Here is a 20,682-nt window from a genome sequence, read left to right as displayed (position 1 = left end):
TTTGACTTCTTCTTTGCCGATTTGGATACCTTTTATCCCTTTTTGTTGTCTGATTGCTGTTGCAAGGACTTCTAGTGCTATGTTGAATAATAGTGGCGAGAGTGCTCATCCTTGTCATGTTCCTGATCTTAAGGGAAAGGCATCCAGCTTTTCCCCGTTGAGAATGATATTTGCTGTAGGCTTTTCATAGATGGTTTTTATGAGATTGAGGAATGTACCCTCTATTCCTACACTCTGAAGGGTTTTAATCAGGAAAGGATGCTGTATTTTGTCAAATGCTTCTTCTGTATCTATTGAAAGGATCATATGATTTTTGGCTTTTTTCTTGTTGATAAAATGTATGACACTGATAAATTTGCAAATGTTGAACCACCCTTGCATCCCAGGGATGAATCCCACTTGGTCATGATGGATAATGATAATCCTATTAATGTACTGTTGGATTCTATTAGCAAGGATCTTGTTGAGAATTTTGGCGTCCATATTCATTAGGGAAATCGGTCTGTAATTCTCCTTTTTGATGGGGTCTTTGCCTGGTTTGGGGATCAAGGTAATATTGGCCTCACAGAAAGAGTTTGGTAGCTTTTCTTCTGTTTCTATTTTTTAAAATAGCTTTAGAAGAGTAGGTATTATTTCTTCTTTGAATGTTTGGTAGAATTCCCTGGGAAAACCATCAGGCCCTGGCGTTTTGTTTTTTGGAAGGTTGTTTATCACTGACTCAAATTCTTCATAATTAATTGGCCTGTTTAAAAAATCAATTTCTTCCTGTTTCAGTATTGGTAATTTATAGGTTTCCAGGAAGGCCTCCATCTCTTCCAGATTGCTTAATTTATTGGCATAAAGCTGTTGATAAAAGTTTCTAATAATCCTTCCAATTTCATTGGTGTTGGTTGTGACCTCTCCTTTTTCATTCATAATTTTATTAATTTGGGTCCTTTCTCTATTCTTTTGGATAAGTCTTGCCAGCGGTCTGTCAATTTTATTGATTCTTTCAAAGAACCAGCTTCGACTTCTGTTGATCTGCTCTGCTGTACTCCTGGTTTCTAATTCATTGATCTCTTCTCTAATCTTGGTCAACTGCTTCCTCGTAAGTGGATTAGGCCTGTCCTTCTGTTGCTGTCCCAGCTTCTTGAGGTGAGAATATAAAAACTGCATTTTAGATGTTTCTATTCTTTGGAGTGAGGCTTGGATGGCTATGTATTTCCCCCTTAGGACTGCCTTTGCAGTATCCCATAGGTTTTGGACCGTTGTGTTTTCATTCTCGTTGGTCTCCATAAATTGTTTAAATTGATTTTTGATTTCCTGGTATATCGAATCATTCTTGAGTAGGATGGTTCTTAGTCTCCAAGTGTTTGAGTTTCTTCCAAATTTTTCCTTGGGGTTGAGTTCCAATTTCAGAGCATTGTGGTCTGAGAATATGCAGGGAATAATTTCCGTCTTTTGGTATCGGTTGAGACCTGTTTTGTGACCCAGAACATGGTCTATTCTTGAGAATGTTCCATGGGCATTAGAATAGAAAGAGTATTCTTTGGTTCTGGGGTGTAGTGTTCTATATATATCTATGAGGTCCAGATCGTCGAGTATGGCATTCAAAGCTCTTGTTTCTTTGCTGATTTCTTGCGTAGGTGATCGAGTATTGCTGATAGTGGAGTGTTGAGGTCTCGTACTATTGACGTATTTTTATCTATATTTCTCTTTATTGTGGTTAAGAGTTGGCTTGTGTATCTTGCTGCTCCCCTGTTGGGGGCATATATGTTTATAATTGTCATATCCACTTGTTGGATACATCCTTTAAGAATAATTTAGTGCCCTTCTGTGTCCCTAAGTGTAGTCTTTAGTTTAAAATCCAATCTGTCTGATATGAGAATTGCTACCCCAGCTTTCTTTTGAGGTCCACTGGCGTGAAAGATGGTATTCCATCCCTTTACTTTCAGTCTGAATGTATCTTTAGGTTCAGAATGAGTCTCTTGTAGACAGCAAATGGATGGGTCATGTCTTTTTATCCAATCTGCAACCCTGTGGCGTTTATGGGAGCATTTAGGCCATTTACATTGAGACTGATTTTTGAGAGATATGATTTTAATGATGCCATGTTGCCTGTAAAGTCTTTGTTTCTATGGATTGTGACTTTCTGTTCTGTATCACTCTTGGGGCCTTTTTACTTTTATAGAACCCCCCTTAATATCTCCTGCAGGGCTGGTTTCGTGGTTACGAAATTGTCAGTGACTGGCGATTCTGGAAGGTCTTTATCTGTCCATCAATTCTGAATGACAGCCTTGCTGGATAAAGGATCCTTGGCTGCATGTTTTTCTCTGAACGAGCTTTAAAAATGCACCCCCCCCCCGGCCCTTTCTCTCATTCCAGGTCTGTGTAGACAGGTCTGACATAATTCTGATACCTTTGCCTTGGTACATGAGAAATTTTCTTTGCCCTGGCCGCTTTCAATACTGTATCCTTGGATCTAGTATTTGCGAATTGCACTATGACGTGACGTGGTGAAGGTTGGTTGTGGTTGAGCTTGGGAGGGGTCCTCTCTGCCTCTTGGACACGAGTGCTTGTCTCCTTTGCTAGATTAGGGAAGTTTTCAGCTGCAGTTTGTTCAAATATCTCTTCTAGACGTCTCTTTTTCTCCACCCCCTTGGGGATGCCAATGATTCTGACACTGGAACATTTCATTGAGTCAGTAATCTCCCATAACCTACGTTCTTGAGATTGGATTTTTTTGAGCCAAGTTTCTGTTTTAGCTTTCTGTTCTACTAACTCATCCTCCAATTCACCGATACGTTCTTCTGCCTCATTCACCCTGGCCGTCAGAGCATCTAGTTTTGACTGCATTTGATTCATAGAATTTTTAATTTCTGTCAGATTCGCTCTCATTTCCGCCGTTAGAAATTCTATATTCTCATTAACATTTTCGTTAATACTTTTTTTAAGTCTACACATCATCTTGACCACTGTTACTCTGAACTCCATTTCTAATAATTTGGTTATATCCATTTGCATTAATTTTGTGGCAGAGGCCACAGACTCATTGTCTTTCCTTTGCTGGGGGGAATTTCTCCTTATCATCATTTGATGAGGAGAGGTTGCGGGGTTGTCCAGAGCCCAAATTATAGACCAGGACCCAGGCAGTGTGCACTTGTTTTATAGGGACCTTAGGGACGTGGGCTTCTTGATTTTTCAGCCTACCTTCTGGGGGAGGGGCCTGCCGCAACCCTGTTTGGGTAGAGTCCCTATGTCCCCTGCGGGGCGGTGGGGATGGGGATGGGCCACTGTGAACCGTATTTCCAGGGTTTTGTTCTCTAGCGGCTTTCCCTGGCTGTTTGCTGTGCCTCTTCTGAGAATCAGAGCAGCAGCGGTCGAATCTCAGCGTCTGTCTCAGAACAGAGGGATCGCAGACCGCTCTCCACTCGTGTTCTGGCCACTTTAACTCTGTTTCTGTTGGTGTTGCTCAACCCTGCAGCGTCCTGGGATGTGCGCCCCACAGCGACGTCCCAGCCCTCACTTCCAGGGCCAGCACGTCTCTGTCCTTTGTGTTTCTAACACCGCCAGCTGCCCCCGCGCGCTCCGGAACTCCGTTTCAGTGTGGTTCACGCGCGCTCTGGAGGTCCAGTTTTCAGAGTGGTTGCACGCATTTCCCGGCTCACGGTCTCAGTCTGCTCTCTTGCGGGTGCCAGTCCGTGAGTCCGCCTGCTCCCCATTGCAGGTGGCTACTGCTTCCCGGCACCCGAACGGGCAGCTCCCTCCCCCTTCCGTTTATCTTCCGATATCTTTGCGCGGCTCCACGGCTCCCCGCTTTGTCCCTCAATTCTCATTGCTGGAGATGTTCATTTGTAGAGATCCAGATATATCTTCCTGCATCTCAGGCCGATTCCGTGGATGTTCAGGATGGTCTGGTACCTATCCAGCTTGACTCAGGGGACCAGCAAAAAAAGGGGACCCCTACTCCTCTGCCGTCTTAACTCCCTATCTCTGTATGAATTTTAGAATGGATTTTTGTATTTCTGTAAAAAAAAGTCATTGGGATTTTCGTAGGATTACATTGATCCTATAGATCATTTTGGTGGTTTTGACTTCTTAACAATTGTCTTCCAGTTCATGAACACAGGATGCCGTTCCATTTATTTATGTGCTCTGTAATTGCTTTTAGCAGTGTGTGTTGTTTTCAGTGAACAAATAAGTCTTTTGCTTTGTTGATTAAGCTTATTTAGAATTGTTAGTTTCCTTTTAGGATTGTTCATTGTTAGTATATAGAAAGCAATAACTCCGTTTGGGTGTTACTTTATATATGGAGTCATTGAATTACTTCATCTTCTGTCAGTATTTCAGTAGTAGTCAAGTGATTTGAACTGAACTTAAATGGAAACTAAAATTCAGAATAAATGATAATTTCTGAATTGAATCCAAGTACTAGCTTTTTACTTAATCTTTGTTAATCAAACCAAGGTTTAAACTTATCTAAGTGTACTAATTTGAAACTATGTAGACATGGATGAATACCAGCAGATCAAAATAACCTTTGAAACAATTCTGTTTGAGCTCTTTAATGTTATTATTATTTTTTAAAGATTTTTATTTATTTATTTGAGACAGAGAGGCAGAGAGAGCATGAGCAGGGGGGATGAGCAGAGGGAGAGGGAGAAACAGGCTCCCCGCTGAGCAGGGAGCCCCATGGGGGGCTCAGTCCCAGGACCCTGGGATCGTGACCTGAGCGGAAGGCAGGCGCTTAACTCACTGAGCCACCCAGGTGCCCGAGCTCTCTAATATTATTAAAAGGTTCTGAAATGATATTTCTGAACTATAATGTAGATCACATAGGTCTTATTGTGACTTATTGATGCTTCTCTAGCAGTTGCTGGAAATGTAATAGTAATGAATGTTTTTCACATTTTGGAGGGGGTATACAGTTGAGTACAGATTATAAATGATATATTTTTGCTTCTTTAAATTCACAGGCCACAGAAACACTATTTAGAATGGCAGTAGCAAGAGGAACCATCACAACGTTAAGAAATGGCGAGGTAAGATGAGAATTTTGACATATTATTTATTTCATAGTATGCTGTTTTTAAAACAAAAAATGTGGTGAATTTTGTGATACTTTATATAACAAATTGAGAAACACAATGCTGTACATAATACTGAGTAAATCTGATGTACAAATCTATTTTATATTTTAGTTCAGTCGTATTGGAACCAGGTCTTGGGTTGAAAGCAAATTGCTAAATCTTTTCATATTTGGTTATCAATTGCTTTTACTCTTAAAAGAAGATGACAGTTTATTTAATAATAACATCTGCAAATATATATTTTTTTAGTGAAAATAGTCCTGTACTTTTTCCTTTCAAATATTTTATGTTCTACAGATCTGATATTTCTTTCTTAGGATAAAATAATTTATAATGTTGAGATTTATCACAGAGAGAAACAAGAGAGAGAAGGTAGGAGAAATGGAATTTAGTCTGTTTTATAGTTGAGGCTCAGTTAAGAGACAGATTCAAAGTTTTCACTTTTCTAAATGCTCCTACCAATTCTTAGAAAAATGCTACTACTGAAATAAATTTTCATTCCAGAATTATTACCAGCCTGATTACTACTCTGTCTGCCTTTTCTTAATTCACTTTCTCACTAAGACATACTTAGGTTGGTGTTGAACATTATGTCACGTTGCCGTGTCCTTTTCTATCTTACTAGCAAATACTTAAGGATAAAATATAGTGTTCCTTATTCTAGAATTAAATTCTGTGCTATTTAATGTAGTACTTATAATTCAGTAACCTAAATATTTAATAGAAGTGACTATCTGAGGAGTTAACTGAAATTGTATTATTGTGTGATTATAAATTTTATTGATCAATATATCTCCTTGTTGGGTGAAAATGTACAATCATTTGGAAATCATATACTTTTAAATGTTGAATTGTATATTGGCAAGGCACTCTGGTATTAACTTGTAATATATATTTTATCCATGAAAAAGACTTAAGTGATCTCTTTGTATTCTCAACAAACTGCAGTATGTGGTGCTATTTTGAGGAAAAAAAAATCCCACTAATAAAGTCAGACATATTTGTCTGCTTAGAATATGTCAAAATGAATTTCAGATTTTAGTAATTACTGTGTCTTTTCTTTTGGGGGGGCAATATATTTCTGAACGTTATCTTCTGTTGTACGAAGGTTGGGGAAATGTATGCAGGATAATTTTAAAAGTAATCTTTTGAGCATATCAACACATATTGAATATGTACGTATTTCATATAATGGAGAGGAAGTAGTTAAAGCAGCTGGCTTTTGATCCATTTCTTCCTCCCTGTTACTGAGGATTACCACAGGTTACTAACCTCATTAAGAGGTATTAATGTTAGACAAGTATTTTTTTAAAGATTTTTGTTTATTTATTTATTGGAGAGAGGGAGCGAGAGAGAGCATGTGCGGTCAAGCTGCGGGGTGGGCAGAGGGAGAAGGAGAAGCAGACTCCCTGCTGAGCAGGGAGCCAGATGTGGTGCTTGATCCCAGGATCCTGAGATGATGACCTGAGCTAAAGCCCAACCTACTGAGCCACCCAGTTTCGCCTTGGACAGAGTTTTTTAGCACTCTCTGACTTTCGGTTTCTTAAATGAGGTTAAAACTGTAGGATGCATGTCTTTTTTCTTTTACATTTTAAGATCTCTGAAAATGGTATGTGTCTTCTAATCAGTGATACCTTATAGTTACCATTTACTATTTTTCATGTTTTAATATCTCTTCAATTGTGAGATTTCTTATAAGTCTGATATGTTAGAGTCGATAAAATATAATATTTTGTAGTTTAAAAAGTACAGTAACATGTAAGTATTCAGTAAATTGTAGTTAGGATGGGCTACAAAATAGTTTTAATTTAATTATTTGACTTGGAAAATAGAAAATTAAGACAAAGCAAAACAAAGATATTATTAAATATGTGTGTATACAAGTAGCATAGATTTTTGGAGCTGCTGTTCTAAGTGCTGTGGAAATAGAGGATATAACATCATTCTTGCCTTTAGAGGTGCTTACTCTCCGGTTGAAGAAACAATTGCACAAATACCTGGAAAAAAAATCTGGTGGCAGAGAGTAGAAAATGCTTAGTTATATTGAGTCTAGAAGTAACTAGAGTCCAGATTCCACTTGGAATGTGCTAAATTTTAGTATCAGGGCAACAATAGAGAATTCATTTGGGAATAGGAGAAAAGCTAAAAGATTAACAATTTAATGGATTATTTAAACAGAAGCTGAAATAACCATATTTATCATATTGGAAAATTTATGAAATGCTAAGGGAGGCGAGGGGTAAGCAGTTTACTTGTCCTAGGGCACTTAAAAAATTGTTCTAGCTCAATTCTGTGAAATTTTCTGTTAAGCAGAGATTAAGAAGTAACTCCATGACAATGCAATCAAGTAGGAAGGATAAAGACTGGTATATCCAAATCACAAAAAGATCAGTCTTTGAATAAGTTATTGTCTGGCTGCACAATGACACTGAACTTTGCTTGTCTAACCTTCCCTGTGTTCTGACTCTAAGCCTACACTTTGTCTAGTCATTGGGCATTTCTACTTGGGTGTTTTAAGAAATGTTGAGACCAGAAAACATGGTTCCTCTTTCAGAAAATAAGAAGATCGTTTTCGAAGGGGTTTGAAACTGACTTTATAAGTTATGGTGAATCATTGGAGGATTTAAGCAAAGGAATGACACATTATCTTTTTTAAATCTTCACCATAATTCTGCAAGGGAGAAGTTATTATGCTCATTTTATAGGTAAAATGAGGCTCAGAGGGTTTAAACATTTTGTCTGTGTTCAAACAGGTAGGAAATGGGAGAGCTGGATTTGAGCGCCAGTGTGACTCTAACGCCCATTCATTCCAGTATACAGTATAATCTCCCTCAATGTAATTCACTTACTTAGAGTTTTCTTTTTTTTTTTTTAAAGATTTTTTTTATTTATTTGACAGAGATAGAGACAGCCAGCGAGAGAGGGAACACAAGCAGGGGGAGTGGGAGAGGAAGAAGCAGGCTCATAGCGGAGGAGCCTGATGTGGGGCTCGATCCCAGAACGCCGGGATCACGCCCTGAGCCGAAGGCAGACCCTTAACCGCTGTGCCACCCAGGAGCCCCTAGAGTTTTCTAATTGTTCAGTTATCCTGTAGCTTGACAGTTGAAAAGTAGCAGAGTACCTAAGACCTCTAAGGTTATGTAATCAGCCACGATATTTTTTACACATTCTGATTATCACTGTTCTCCCTTCCTATGTGTAGAGAAATATCTGACTTAAAATTAATGGAAAAAAATACTGACAGTCCACAGTTCTGTTTAGTCAGTAAAGTCTAACCATGTTGATATTTTCTTTATATAGTCTTATATGTGGGCTGGATCTTTTGTGTCTTGATTAAATTACGTAGGCTAGGAAGCAGTTTTTTTGGGTAGAATTCTTTTAAATGTGTTTATTGGGGGAATAACTTGAAAAATTATCTTTATCAGTAAATGTTACATGTGCTTGTCTCAAAAACCATACTTTTGTAACTTCTTCAGGAAAGATGTAATCCTGTTTTCATCTTCCTAGTGTTTTATACTCTGTAGGGTGAAACAAGTATTTTTTTGAAAGAGCTATTCTCTTAAATTTATGTATTTTAAAAAATTCTGTTCTTTTACATAATTTAAGACCCAAATAAGCCAGGAATTGGTGTTTTTTCATTAGATTATTCTTAATTCAAAGTTTTGAGATAGAACAAAGTTTAGAAATTCTTAACCTTAGGAAGGTAGGACTTCAAACTCTGTGTCTTAATTTAATCCTTTACCTTCTGTTTATCAGCTGACACTATATATTCAGTTCTTAGAGTGATAACAAAGAATCACTGGGAGTGTGTAATAAAGAAGCTAAATGACTTCCTATAGCCAATGAGTTTATTCATCTGTTATAGTTCAATTAATTTAAAAATTTTTAAAAAAGATTTATTTATTTGAGAGAGAGTGCAAGAGTACGGGGAGGGGGAGAGGGAGAGAGAGAGAGAGAAGCAGACTTCCCACTGAGTGCAAAGCCTGACTCAGGGCTTGATTCCAAGACTCTAAGATTATTACCTCGTGGCTCGATTCCAAGACCCTAAGATCATGACCTGAGCCGACGAGTCTGACACTCAATGGACTGAGCCATGCAGGTGCCCCAATTTTTAAAAATTTTTATGAATTTCTAAAATGTCAAGCCTATGTATTTTCATGTTTTTCAAAAGGTTTAATTTTTCGTATCTGTACAGGTCTTTAGCGTTACATTTGGAATTTTGGGTAGAAGAAGGGAAGGAGAAATAATCCTTTTCCATTCATTCAGCAAGTATTTATTAAGCAGCTTCTATATTTCCAGCATTGTTTTAGGTGTCTGTGATTCATCGGTGAGCAAAACAAACCAATATCCCTGCCTTTGGGGAGCTTATATTCTAATCCATTAGTAAACTTATGTTCTAATTATGGAAGAAAATAAAAACATACAAAGCAACTAGAAAGTAATTACAATTACATACCTTCGAAAGAAGTTATAAAGAAGTATATGGTTTAAGAGTACAAGTAATTTGGAGGAGTTAAGATGGCGGAGGAGTAGGGGACCCCTTTTTCAGCCGGTCCCCTGAGTCGAGTTGGATAGGTACCAAACCAGCCTGAACATCCATGGAATCCGCCTGAGACGCAGGAAGATACATCTGTATCTCTACAAATGAACATCTCCAGCGCTGAGTATTGAGGTACGAAGTGGGGAGCCGTGAAACCGCGCACAGATATCGGAAGATAAACGGAAGGGCGAGGGAGCCGCCCGTTCAGGCGCCGGGAAGCTGTAGCCACCTGCACGGGGGAGCGGGCAGACTCGCGGACCAGCACCCGCGAGAGAGCAGACTGAGACCGTGAGCCGGGAAACGCGCGCGACCAGACTGGAAACGGAGCTCCGGTGTGCTCATTGGAACCAGACTGAGACCGGGAGCTCCGGGAGCGCATGGGGGTGGCTGGCGGCTGGCGGTGTTAGAAACACAAAAGACAGGCGCCGGTCCTGGAAGTGAGGGCTGGGACGCCGGGTGTGGGGCGCACATCCCTGGACGCTGCAGGGTTGAACAGCACCAACAGTAACCGAGTTAAAGTGGCCAGAACATCAGTGGAGAATGGTCTGCGATCCCTCTGTTCTGAGACAGAGGCTGAGACTCGGCCACTGCTGCTCTGACTCTCAGAAGAAGCACAGCAAACCGCCAGGGAAAGCCGCCAGAGAACAAAAGCCTGGAAAACCCGCTCACAGTGTGCCCATCCCCATCCCCCCTCACAAGGGACACGGAGAATCTACCCAAACAGGGTTGCCTGAGTATCGGCGTGGCAGGCCCCTCCCCCAGAAGGAAGGCTGAAAAATCAAGAAGCCCACATCCCTAAGATCCCTATAAAACAAGGGCTTACGGTCTGGGTCCCGGTCAATAATTTGGGCTCTGGACAACCCCGCACCCCCTCCTCATCAGAATGACGAGAAGGAGAAATCCCCCCCAGGAAAAAAAAGACAATGAGTCTGTGGCCTCTGCCACAGAACTAGTGGATATGGATATAACCAAATTATCAGAAATGGAATTCAGAGTAACAATGGTCAAGATGATGCGTAGACCTGAAAAAAGTATTGACGAAAATGTTAATGAGACTATAGAATCTCTAAGAGCGGAAATGAGAGCGAATCTGGCAGAAATTAAAAATTCCATGAGCCAAATGCAGTCAAAACTAGAGGCTCTGATGGTCAGGGTGAATGAGGCAGAAGAACGTTTCAGCGAATTGGAGGATGGGTTAGTAGAAGAAAAAGCTAAAATAGAATCTGGACTCAAAAAAATCCACGCTCAGGAATGTGGGTTACGGGAGATTACTGACTCAATGAAACGTTCCAATGTCAGAATCATCGGCATCCCCAAGGGGGTGGAGAAAAACAGAGGTCTAGAAGAGATATTTGAACAAATTGCAGCTGAAAACTTCCCTAATCTAGCAAGGGAAACAAACATTCATGTCCAAGGACCCCTCCCAAGCCCAACCACGACCAACCTACACCACGTCACGTCATAGTGCAATTCGCAAATACTAGATCCAAGGATACAGTATTGAAAGCGGCCAGGGCAAAGAAATTTCTCATGTACCAAGGCAAAGGTATCAGAATTATGTCAGACCTGTCTACACAGACCTGGAATGAGAGAAAGGGCCGGGGGGGGGTGCATTTTTAAAGCTCGTTCAGAGAAAAACATGCAGCCAAGGATCCTTTATCCAGCAAGGCTGTCATTCAGAATTGATGGACAGATAAAGACCTTCCAGAATCGCCAGTCACTGACAATTTCGTAACCACGAAACCAGCCCTGCAGGAGATATTAAGGGGGGTTCTATAAAAGTAAAAAGGCCCCAAGAGTGATACAGAACAGAAAGTCACAATCCATAGAAACAAAGACTTTACAGGCAACATGGCATCATTAAAATCATATCTCTCAAAAATCAGTCTCAATGTAAATGGCCTAAATGCTCCCATAAACGCCACAGGGTTGCAGATTGGATAAAAAGACATGACCCATCCATTTGCTGTCTACAAGAGACTCATTCTGAACCTAAAGATACATTCAGACTGAAAGTAAAGGGATGGAATACCATCTTTCACGCCAGTGGACCTCAAAAGAAAGCTGGGGTAGCAATTCTCATATCAGACAGATTGGATTTTAAACTAAAGACTACACTTAGGGACACAGAAGGGCACTAAATTATTCTTAAAGGATGTATCCAACAAGTGGATATGACAATTATAAACATATATGCCCCCAACAGGGGAGCAGCAAGATACACAAGCCAACTCTTAACCACAATAAAGAGAAATATAGATAAAAATACGTCAATAGTACGAGACCTCAACACTCCACTATCAGCAATACTCGATCACCTACGCAAGAAATCAGCAAAGAAACAAGAGCTTTGAATGCCATACTCGACGATCTGGACCTCATAGATATATATAGAACACTACACCCCAGAACCAAAGAATACTCTTTCTATTCTAATGCCCATGGAACATTCTCAAGAATAGACCATGTTCTGGGTCACAAAACAGGTCTCAACCGATACCAAAAGACGGAAATTATTCCCTGCATATTCTCAGACCACAATGCTCTGAAATTGGAACTCAACCCCAAGGAAAAATTTGGAAGAAACTCAAACACTTGGAGACTAAGAACCATCCTACTCAAGAATGATTCGATATACCAGGAAATCAAAAATCAATTTAAACAATTTATGGAGACCAACGAGAATGAAAACACAACGGTCCAAAACCTATGGGATACTGCAAAGGCAGTCCTAAGGGGGAAATACATAGCCATCCAAGCCTCACTCCAAAGAATAGAAACATCTAAAATGCAGTTTTTATATTCTCACCTCAAGAAGCTGGGACAGCAACAGAAGGACAGGCCTAATCCACTTACGAGGAAGCAGTTGACCAAGATTAGAGAAGAGATCAATGAATTAGAAACCAGGAGTACAGCAGAGCAGATCAACAGAAGTAGAAGCTGGTTCTTTGAAAGAATCAATAAAATTGACAGACCGCTGGCAAGACTTATCCAAAAGAATAGAGAAAGGACCCAAATTAATAAAATTATGAATGAAAAAGGAGAGGTCACAACCAACACCAATGAAATTGGAAGGATTATTAGAAACTTTTATCAACAGCTTTATGCCAATAAATTAAGCAATCTGGAAGAGATGGAGGCCTTCCTGGAAACCTATAAATTACCAATACTGAAACAGGAAGAAATTGATTTTTTAAACAGGCCAATTAATTATGAAGAATTTGAGTCAGTGATAAACAACCTTCCAAAAAACAAAACGCCAGGGCCTGATGGTTTTCCCAGGGAATTCTACCAAACATTCAAAGAAGAAATAATACCTACTCTTCTAAAGCTATTTTAAAAAATAGAAACAGAAGAAAAGCTACCAAACTCTTTCTGTGAGGCCAATATTACCTTGATCCCCAAACCAGGCAAAGACCCCATCAAAAAGGAGAATTACAGACCGATTTCCCTAATGAATATGGACGCCAAAATTCTCAACAAGATCCTTGCTAATAGAATCCAACAGTACATTAATAGGATTATCATTATCCATCATGACCAAGTGGGATTCATCCCTGGGATGCAAGGGTGGTTCAACATTTGCAAATTTATCAGTGTCATACATTTTATCAACAAGAAAAAAGCCAAAAATCATATGATCCTTTCAATAGATACAGAAGAAGCATTTGACAAAATACAGCATCCTTTCCTGATTAAAACCCTTCAGAGTGTAGGAATAGAGGGTACATTCCTCAATCTCATAAAAACCATCTATGAAAAGCCTACAGCAAATATCATTCTCAACGGGGAAAAGCTGGATGCCTTTCCCTTAAGATCAGGAACATGACAAGGATGAGCACTCTCGCCACTATTATTCAACATAGCACTAGAAGTCCTTGCAACAGCAATCAGACAACAAAAAGGGATAAAAGGTATCCAAATCGGCAAAGAAGAAGTCAAAATGTCTCTCTTCCCAGATGACACGATACTTTATATGGAAAACCCAAAAGAATCCACTCCCAAACTACTAGAAGTTATAGAGCAATTCAGTAATGTGGCGGGATACAAAATCAATGCTCAGAAATCAGTTGCATTTCTATACACGAATAATGAGACTGAAGAAAGAGAAATTAGGGAATCCATCCCATTTACAATAACACCAAAAACCATACGTTACCTTGGAATTAACTTAACCAGAGACGTAAAGGACCTATATTTTAGAAACTATAAATCACTCTTGAAAGACATTGAGGAAGACACAAAAAGATGGAAAAATATTCCATGCTCATGGATCGGAAGAATTGACATAGCTAAAATGTCCATGCTACCCAGAGCAATCTACACTTTCACTGCTATCCCGATCAAAATACCGAGGACATTTTTCAAAGAACTGGAACAAATAGTCCTTAAATTTGTATGGAACCAGAAAAGGCCCCGAGTCTCCAAGGAACTGCTGAAAAGGAAAAACAAAGCTGGGGGCATCACAATGCCAGATTTCGAGCTGTACTACAAAGCTGTGATCACCATACAGCATGGTACTGGCACAAAAACAGACACATAGACCAATGGAACAGAATAGAGAACCCAGAAATGGACCCTCGGCTCTTTGGGCAATTAATCTTTGATAAAGCAGGAAAAAACATCTGGTGGAAAAAAGACAGTCTCTTCAATAAATGGTGCTGGGAAAATTGGTCAGCTACATGCAAAAGAATGAAACTTGACCAATCTCTCACACCATACACAAAGATAAACTCCAAATGGATGAAAGACCTCGATGTGAGACAGGAATCCATCAAAATCCTAGAGAAGAACATAGGCAGCAACCTCTACGACATTGGCCAAAGCAACCTTTTTCATGACACATCTCCAAAGGCAAGAGAAACAAAAGATAAAATGAACTTGTGGGACTTCATCAAGATAAAAAGCTTCTGCACAGCCAAGGAAACAGTCAAAAAAACTAAGAGGCAGCCCACGAAATGGGAGAATGTATTTGCAAATGATACTACAGATAAAAGACTGGTGTCCAAGATCTATAAAGAACTTCTCAAACTCAATACACGAGAAACAAATAAACAAATCAAAAAATGGGCAGAAGATATGAACAGACACTTTTCCAATGAAGACATACAAATGGCTAACAGACACATGAAAAAATGTTCAAAATCATTAGCCATCAGGGAAATTCAAATCAAAACCACACTAAGATACCACCTTACGCCAGTTAGAATGGCAAAAATTGACAAGGCAAGAAACAACAATTGCTGGAGAGGCTGTGGAGAAAGGGGATCCCTCCTACATTGTTGGTGGGAATGCAAGTTGGTACAGCCACTCTGGAAAACAGTTTGGAGGTCCCTTAAAAAGTTAAAAATTGAGCTACCCTATGACCCAGCCATTGCACTACTGGGTATTTACCCCAAAGATACAGACGTAGTGAAGAGAAGGGCCATATGCACCCCAATGTTCATAGCAGCATTGTCCACAATAGCTAAATCGTGGAAGGAGCCGAGATGCCCTTCAACAGATGACTGGATTAAGGAGTTATGGTCCATATATGCAATGGAATATTGCTCAGCTATCAAAAAGAATGACTTCTCAACATTTGCTGCAACATGGACGGCATGGGAGGAGATAATGCTAAGTGAAATAAGTCAAGCAGAGAAAGACAATTATCATATGCTTTCTCTCATCTATGGAATATAAGAACTAGGAAGATCGGTAGAAGAAGGGGATAAAGAAAGGGGGGTAATCAGAAGGGGGAATGAAGCATGAGCGACTATGGACTATGAGAAACAAACTGAGGGCTTCAGAGGGGAGGGGGGTGGGGGAATGGGATAGGCCGGTGATGGGTAGTAAGGAGGGCACGTATAGCATTGTGCACTGGGTGTTATACGCAACTAAGGAATCATTGAACTTTACATCCGAAACCGGGGATGTACTGTATGGTGACTAACATAATATAATAAGAAAACATTAAAAAAAAAATAAAAAAAAAGAGTACAAGTAATTTAAATAATAGAGAAAGAAACAAGTAATTAGAGTAAGGTTAAGCGAGTTTAGAAGATTTCTTAGGAAGCACATCTTCATCTGGGCCTTGAAGAATGTTACAAGCATTATGAAGGAGAAGAGGTGAGAAGGCATTGCTAGTCATTAGGAGAAAGTGTAAATGTGGGCAGAGTTGAGAGTTAAGGGGAGATATCTTGATGTAGAATTAAATAGAAGGGGGGCGTGTGGTGTTGAAGTAACATTTGTTTAGTACCTTTTCTGGGCACTTTATTCAGCTCATTTATACATCAAAGCAACTTTACATTTTAGATCTTTTATCACTGTTCTTTCCAACGTAGGTATTTAAGCTTCAAGAAAGTACAGTTGACCCCTGAACAACACAGGTTTGAACTGCATGGGCCCAATAATATGTGGATTTTTTTTTTTTTTTTGGATAAATGCATTAAATGTTTTTTGTCTTCCTTATGATTTTCTTAACATTTTTTGTAGCTTCTTTATTGTAGGAATACAATATATAAAACTTACAGCATACAAAATATGTGTTAATTGGGGCGCCTGGGTGGCTCAGTCGTTAAGCGTCTGCCTTGGGCTTAGGGCGTGATCCTGACATTCTGGGAGGGAGCCCCACATCAGGCTCCTCTGCTGGGAGCCTGCTTCTTCCTCTCCCACTCCCCCTGCTTGTATTCCCTCTCTGTTTGGCTCTCTGTGAAATAAATAAACAAAATCTTAAAAAAAATGTGTTAATTGACTATATTAAAAGGCTTGCAGTCAACTGTAGACTATTAGTAGGTGAGTTTTTGGGGAGTCAAAAGTTATATGCAGATTTTTGACTGTGCGGGGGGGGGGGTTGGTGTCCTTAACCTCCAACTGTAATTTGTTGTTTTTTTTTAAATTTACATTTCCCTGAGAATTTACTATATGAATGCTTACATTGATTCCTTGTGAATCAAGAATTAATACTTTTATAGCCTTCCTAAGTGGAACAGCCAGCTTTGTGTGCCTGAAAGGGCGCTAGTTTGCGCTAGTCCTTGTGGGTTCTCTTCCTGGCTTTGATAACTATGTGATCTTGGACGTTTTACTTAACTTCTCACAGTTTCAGATTCATACTTTAGAAAATGACTTGATTAGTTGATTTTTAAGGTCCTATACAGCTTTAACATTTTCTACTTTAGGCAGGTTTGTATATCCACCCTTGCCAGCCCCCTAACCCTTTTTTTAAGTAGACTTTATGCCCAGCGTGGAGTCCTACTCAGGGCTTGAATTCACGACCCTGAGGTCAGGACCTGAGCTGAAATCAAGAGTTTGTTTTTTTTTTTTTTTTTTTTTTTTTTTTTTTATTAATAATGATTTTTTATTATATTATGTTAGTCACCATACAGTACATCCCCGGTTTTCGATGTAAGGCTCGATGATTCATTAGTTGTGTATAACACCCAGTGCACCATGCAATATGTGCCCTCCTTACTACCCATCACCGGTCTATCCCATTCCCCCACCCCCCTCCCCTCTGTAGCCCTCAGTTTGAAATCAAGAGTTTGGATGCTTCACCGACTAAGCCACACAGACGCCACCCCCCTTTTTAAAAAATGTGGTTCTTAGCCTTTACTGTACATGAGAATTGCCCATGGAGCTCTATAAAATTTGGGTGCATGGGCTTCATCCCCAAAGACTTTGTCCATTGGGTCTAACTTAGGGCTCCAGCATCTATATTTATATAGATCTACGAATCTGTTATAGAACTACCTATCTATTATACGGAGCTACTGAAATCTACTAATTTTAATGCCTAGCCACTGCTGTAAACTATTTTAAAGAGGTATTTTTCACTCTTATGTCTTCTTTGAACTCAAGGAACATACAATTTGAGTAAGACGAAACAGATGAAGACATAGCAAGGAGTTTAAAGTGTATTTAAAGATTTTTGTATATAAAGCAGAACACAGCAGCATGGGTTGTGGCTGTTTTGGAAAGATAGATAGGGAATTTGATCCAGTATTTAGTTTTGTTTTATATCACTGTGTGGTATTAGGTATTCTGCATGTTTTTTTAGAATGGAAACATTTTTTTGCCTTTCTGGAACATGCTTTAAATAACTAATTGAGAATATTTTGTTTTCATGTAATTGCTGTAGTAAGAGTAGGACCTCTTTGGTATGGATTTCTGTTTTTTCAGGTTTTGCACCTTCCTAGCACAGAATAAGGATCTTAGTACGTGTCCGAACCAGTAATAGAATTTAGAACTTATGTGGCAAATATCACTTTGATTTAATCAACTCTCAAAGATAAGTATAACCATAAATACAGATTTATATGTATAGTAAATACTAGGAATCTATTATTTCAAAAATCATGACATTTGTAATACAATGATATATTTTTTTGAAATCAGATTTTTTCATGAATTGAGTATTTGAAGAGAGTATGAAATTTACATATTTGGTATTTTGTCTTGTTCACAAAGCTAATTGTTTATTCAGATATTAAGATACATTTCCAACATTGTTGAAATTGTTAAATATTATATTCAATTTAGTATACTTTAAAGTATTTTTTCTTCTTTGTGTATGAAAATTCTTTATATGAAGAAATCTAGAAGTAAACTTTCATACATTTATATTTTTAAAATTACATTTATTTTTTTCTTAGTTGAATATTTTATTTATTTTTACTATTTCTCTTTTAATACCACCTAAGGAAACATGTAAGTCTTTAGTAAGCAATGTGTTAGTATTTCAATAGTGAAGTCTCTGTGGCCTGGTGCTTGGTGAATGCCAGGAACTAGTGGCTTGTAAAATCTGATCAAATGAATAAATATTTATTGAGAGCATCTTTTTTTTTTTTTTTTTTAAAGATTTTATTTATTTATTTAACAGCGAGAGAGGGAACACAAGCAGGGGGAGTGGGAGAGGAAGAAGCAGGCTTATAGTGGAGGAGCCTGATGTGGGGCTCGATCCCATAACGTCGGGATCATGCCCTGAGCCGAAGGCAGACGCCTAACCTCTGTGCCACCCAGGCGCCCCTATTGAGAGCATCTTAAAGGTAGTTCTGACACATGGCACTGGGGTCAGATCTAGTGTCCCTTCCCATCCTTCCCTTCCCTAAATATTACCTCAGTGTCAGGCACTATACTAGGTGCTGGGTTGTAATGGTAGATAAAACTAATATCGTTTCTTCTCTGAGGGAGCTTTATATATAGTCTAGTGGCTGAGTCCCTAACTTGCCACTTAGGACCTTGCTACTCAGTGTCTTCTTCCTTAAATAGGGAAAAATGCATACATTTCATGCATTACTTTGTGAGAAACCAATAGATAATATGTGTAAAGCAGTTAGCACAATGTCTGGCACAAAGTAAGCCTATTAGAATTTAGCCTATCCTAACTGATAACTTTTTGTTGTTGTTGTTGTTTTTGTTTAGAGCCAGAGAGTGGGGTTGTGGAGGGGAGAGGGGCAGAGGGAGAGAGAGAGGAAATCTTAAGCAGGCTTCATGCCCAGTGCAGAGCCTGAGGCAGGGCTTGATCTCATGAGATCATGACTTGAGCTGAAATCAAGTCAGATGCTTAACTGACTGAACCACCCAGGTGCACTACCTTTTTTGGTTAATTAAATACAATTGAGCATTTTCTGTAATAAAGGGAGTATATGGAGATGATTGGACTGTGGTTATTTATAACGGTGTGTGAACTGATAATTGGTAATGAAAGGCAGACTTTAAATATTTTGGTCAGCCTATATTGCCAGTGCCCTCAACTGTTTTGTGCCAATAATTTCGTAATATACAGAATATATGTTTAGTTACAGACGTGAAGTCTCCCACTCACCCGTATTCTGCTGATGATGATTTTATTTCCATACATAGAATAAACATAGCAGGAGGAAGTATGATGGTAGAAAAGTTGAAATTCACCAATGAACCTAAGAATTCTATTATATAAACAGGGTAAAGTCATTACATAGTGGAAACTTAGTTCTGAGTATTTCATGTCTTAGTGGGACAAAGGTTCCACTGTGAATGGTGAGACCCTGACCTTGCAGAAGTGCAGACTAAGGCTCAGTTGATCCTGTCAAGGAAAATTGGCTTATCCTTTTGCAAGAAGACTTCTTTCTGATTTATGTATTGTATTTTAACAGGAAGAAAATATTCAGATGCTTTATACATGTCCATTGCCATTTGAAATATAGCGTTTGTTAGCTTGATTAGCTTCCTCCCATATCCCCATATCATCTAAGGAAAAAAAAAAAAAAGGAATTCTGACCATTCTAGAATGTTCCTGAATAACTCTTTCAAGTCTATTAATAGTTTTTTCTTCTGGGAGTGATTTCCAAATTGTGTCCTTATTGACAAGCCATGCAAATAATCTATTAGAATTTAGCCCAGAAAAGTTACTGTGTTTCCTTTCAAGCAACAGATAGAATATAGCTTCAAAAAAAAAAAAAAAAAAAGAAGCATGTAGGGAAATGGTTAGGATCCTTTAGAACAGGAGAGAAGAAATAAAGATGTTAAATGATCTAGAGAGAAAGGTTAGGACTCAGAGTATTTAAGCAAGGTAATGCAGGGAAGTCCCAAAGCTTTCTCTAATAAGGTGGGAAGAAATGAGTTTTGATTGCAGAACAGAAAGTTAGAGACAACTGAAGCCAGTGGTTATTACTTTAGGGTGATGAAACATTCAGAGGCTTCAAAGAGGTTGTGGGATTGCTATCTTGCTCATTTAAAAAAAGGTTTATTTCTTAATAGCTATCAATCTGGGTGGTTTAGATATTGAACTTGCAGAAGCAGAAGACTGGTTTATGTACCATCTTGGTGTGTGTATGTATGTGTGTGTGTATGTATATATATATATGTGTGTGTGTATGTATATATATATATGTGTGTGTGTATGTATATATATATGTGTGTGTGTGTATGTATATATATGTGTATATATATATATATGGGTTTTTTCAGTTTTCTAATTACACGAGTCAAAACAGCATGTTATATTTTGTCAGGTGCTTGGAAAATTTAGAATCCATGCCAGAATTACATCATAAAACATTGAGCTTCAGAACTTGTATTTTATTCTTGCTGGAATATTTTATCTTTGTCACTAAA

General features: G+C 38.8%; 1 protein-coding gene across 2 annotated transcripts in view; it reads left to right on the top strand.

Moving 5' to 3' along the window:
- Nucleotides 1-20,682, top strand: part of TMEM135 (transmembrane protein 135) — a 253,268-nt gene that overhangs the window by 85,615 nt on the left and 146,971 nt on the right. For both annotated transcript variants that reach the window (XM_026518285.4, XM_048217349.2), the window contains one exon: nt 4,956-5,021. In XM_026518285.4, coding sequence (XP_026374070.2) covers nt 4,956-5,021 — 66 coding nt within the window. The remainder of the gene's footprint in view (nt 1-4,955; nt 5,022-20,682) is intronic.

This window comes from Ursus arctos, unplaced genomic scaffold, assembly GCF_023065955.2.
Source record: "Ursus arctos isolate Adak ecotype North America unplaced genomic scaffold, UrsArc2.0 scaffold_22, whole genome shotgun sequence".
NCBI classification, from domain to species: Eukaryota; Metazoa; Chordata; class Mammalia; order Carnivora; family Ursidae; genus Ursus; species Ursus arctos.
The sequence above is the reverse complement of the archived record's forward strand: the minus strand, read 5'-3'. Positions and strand labels throughout refer to the sequence as shown.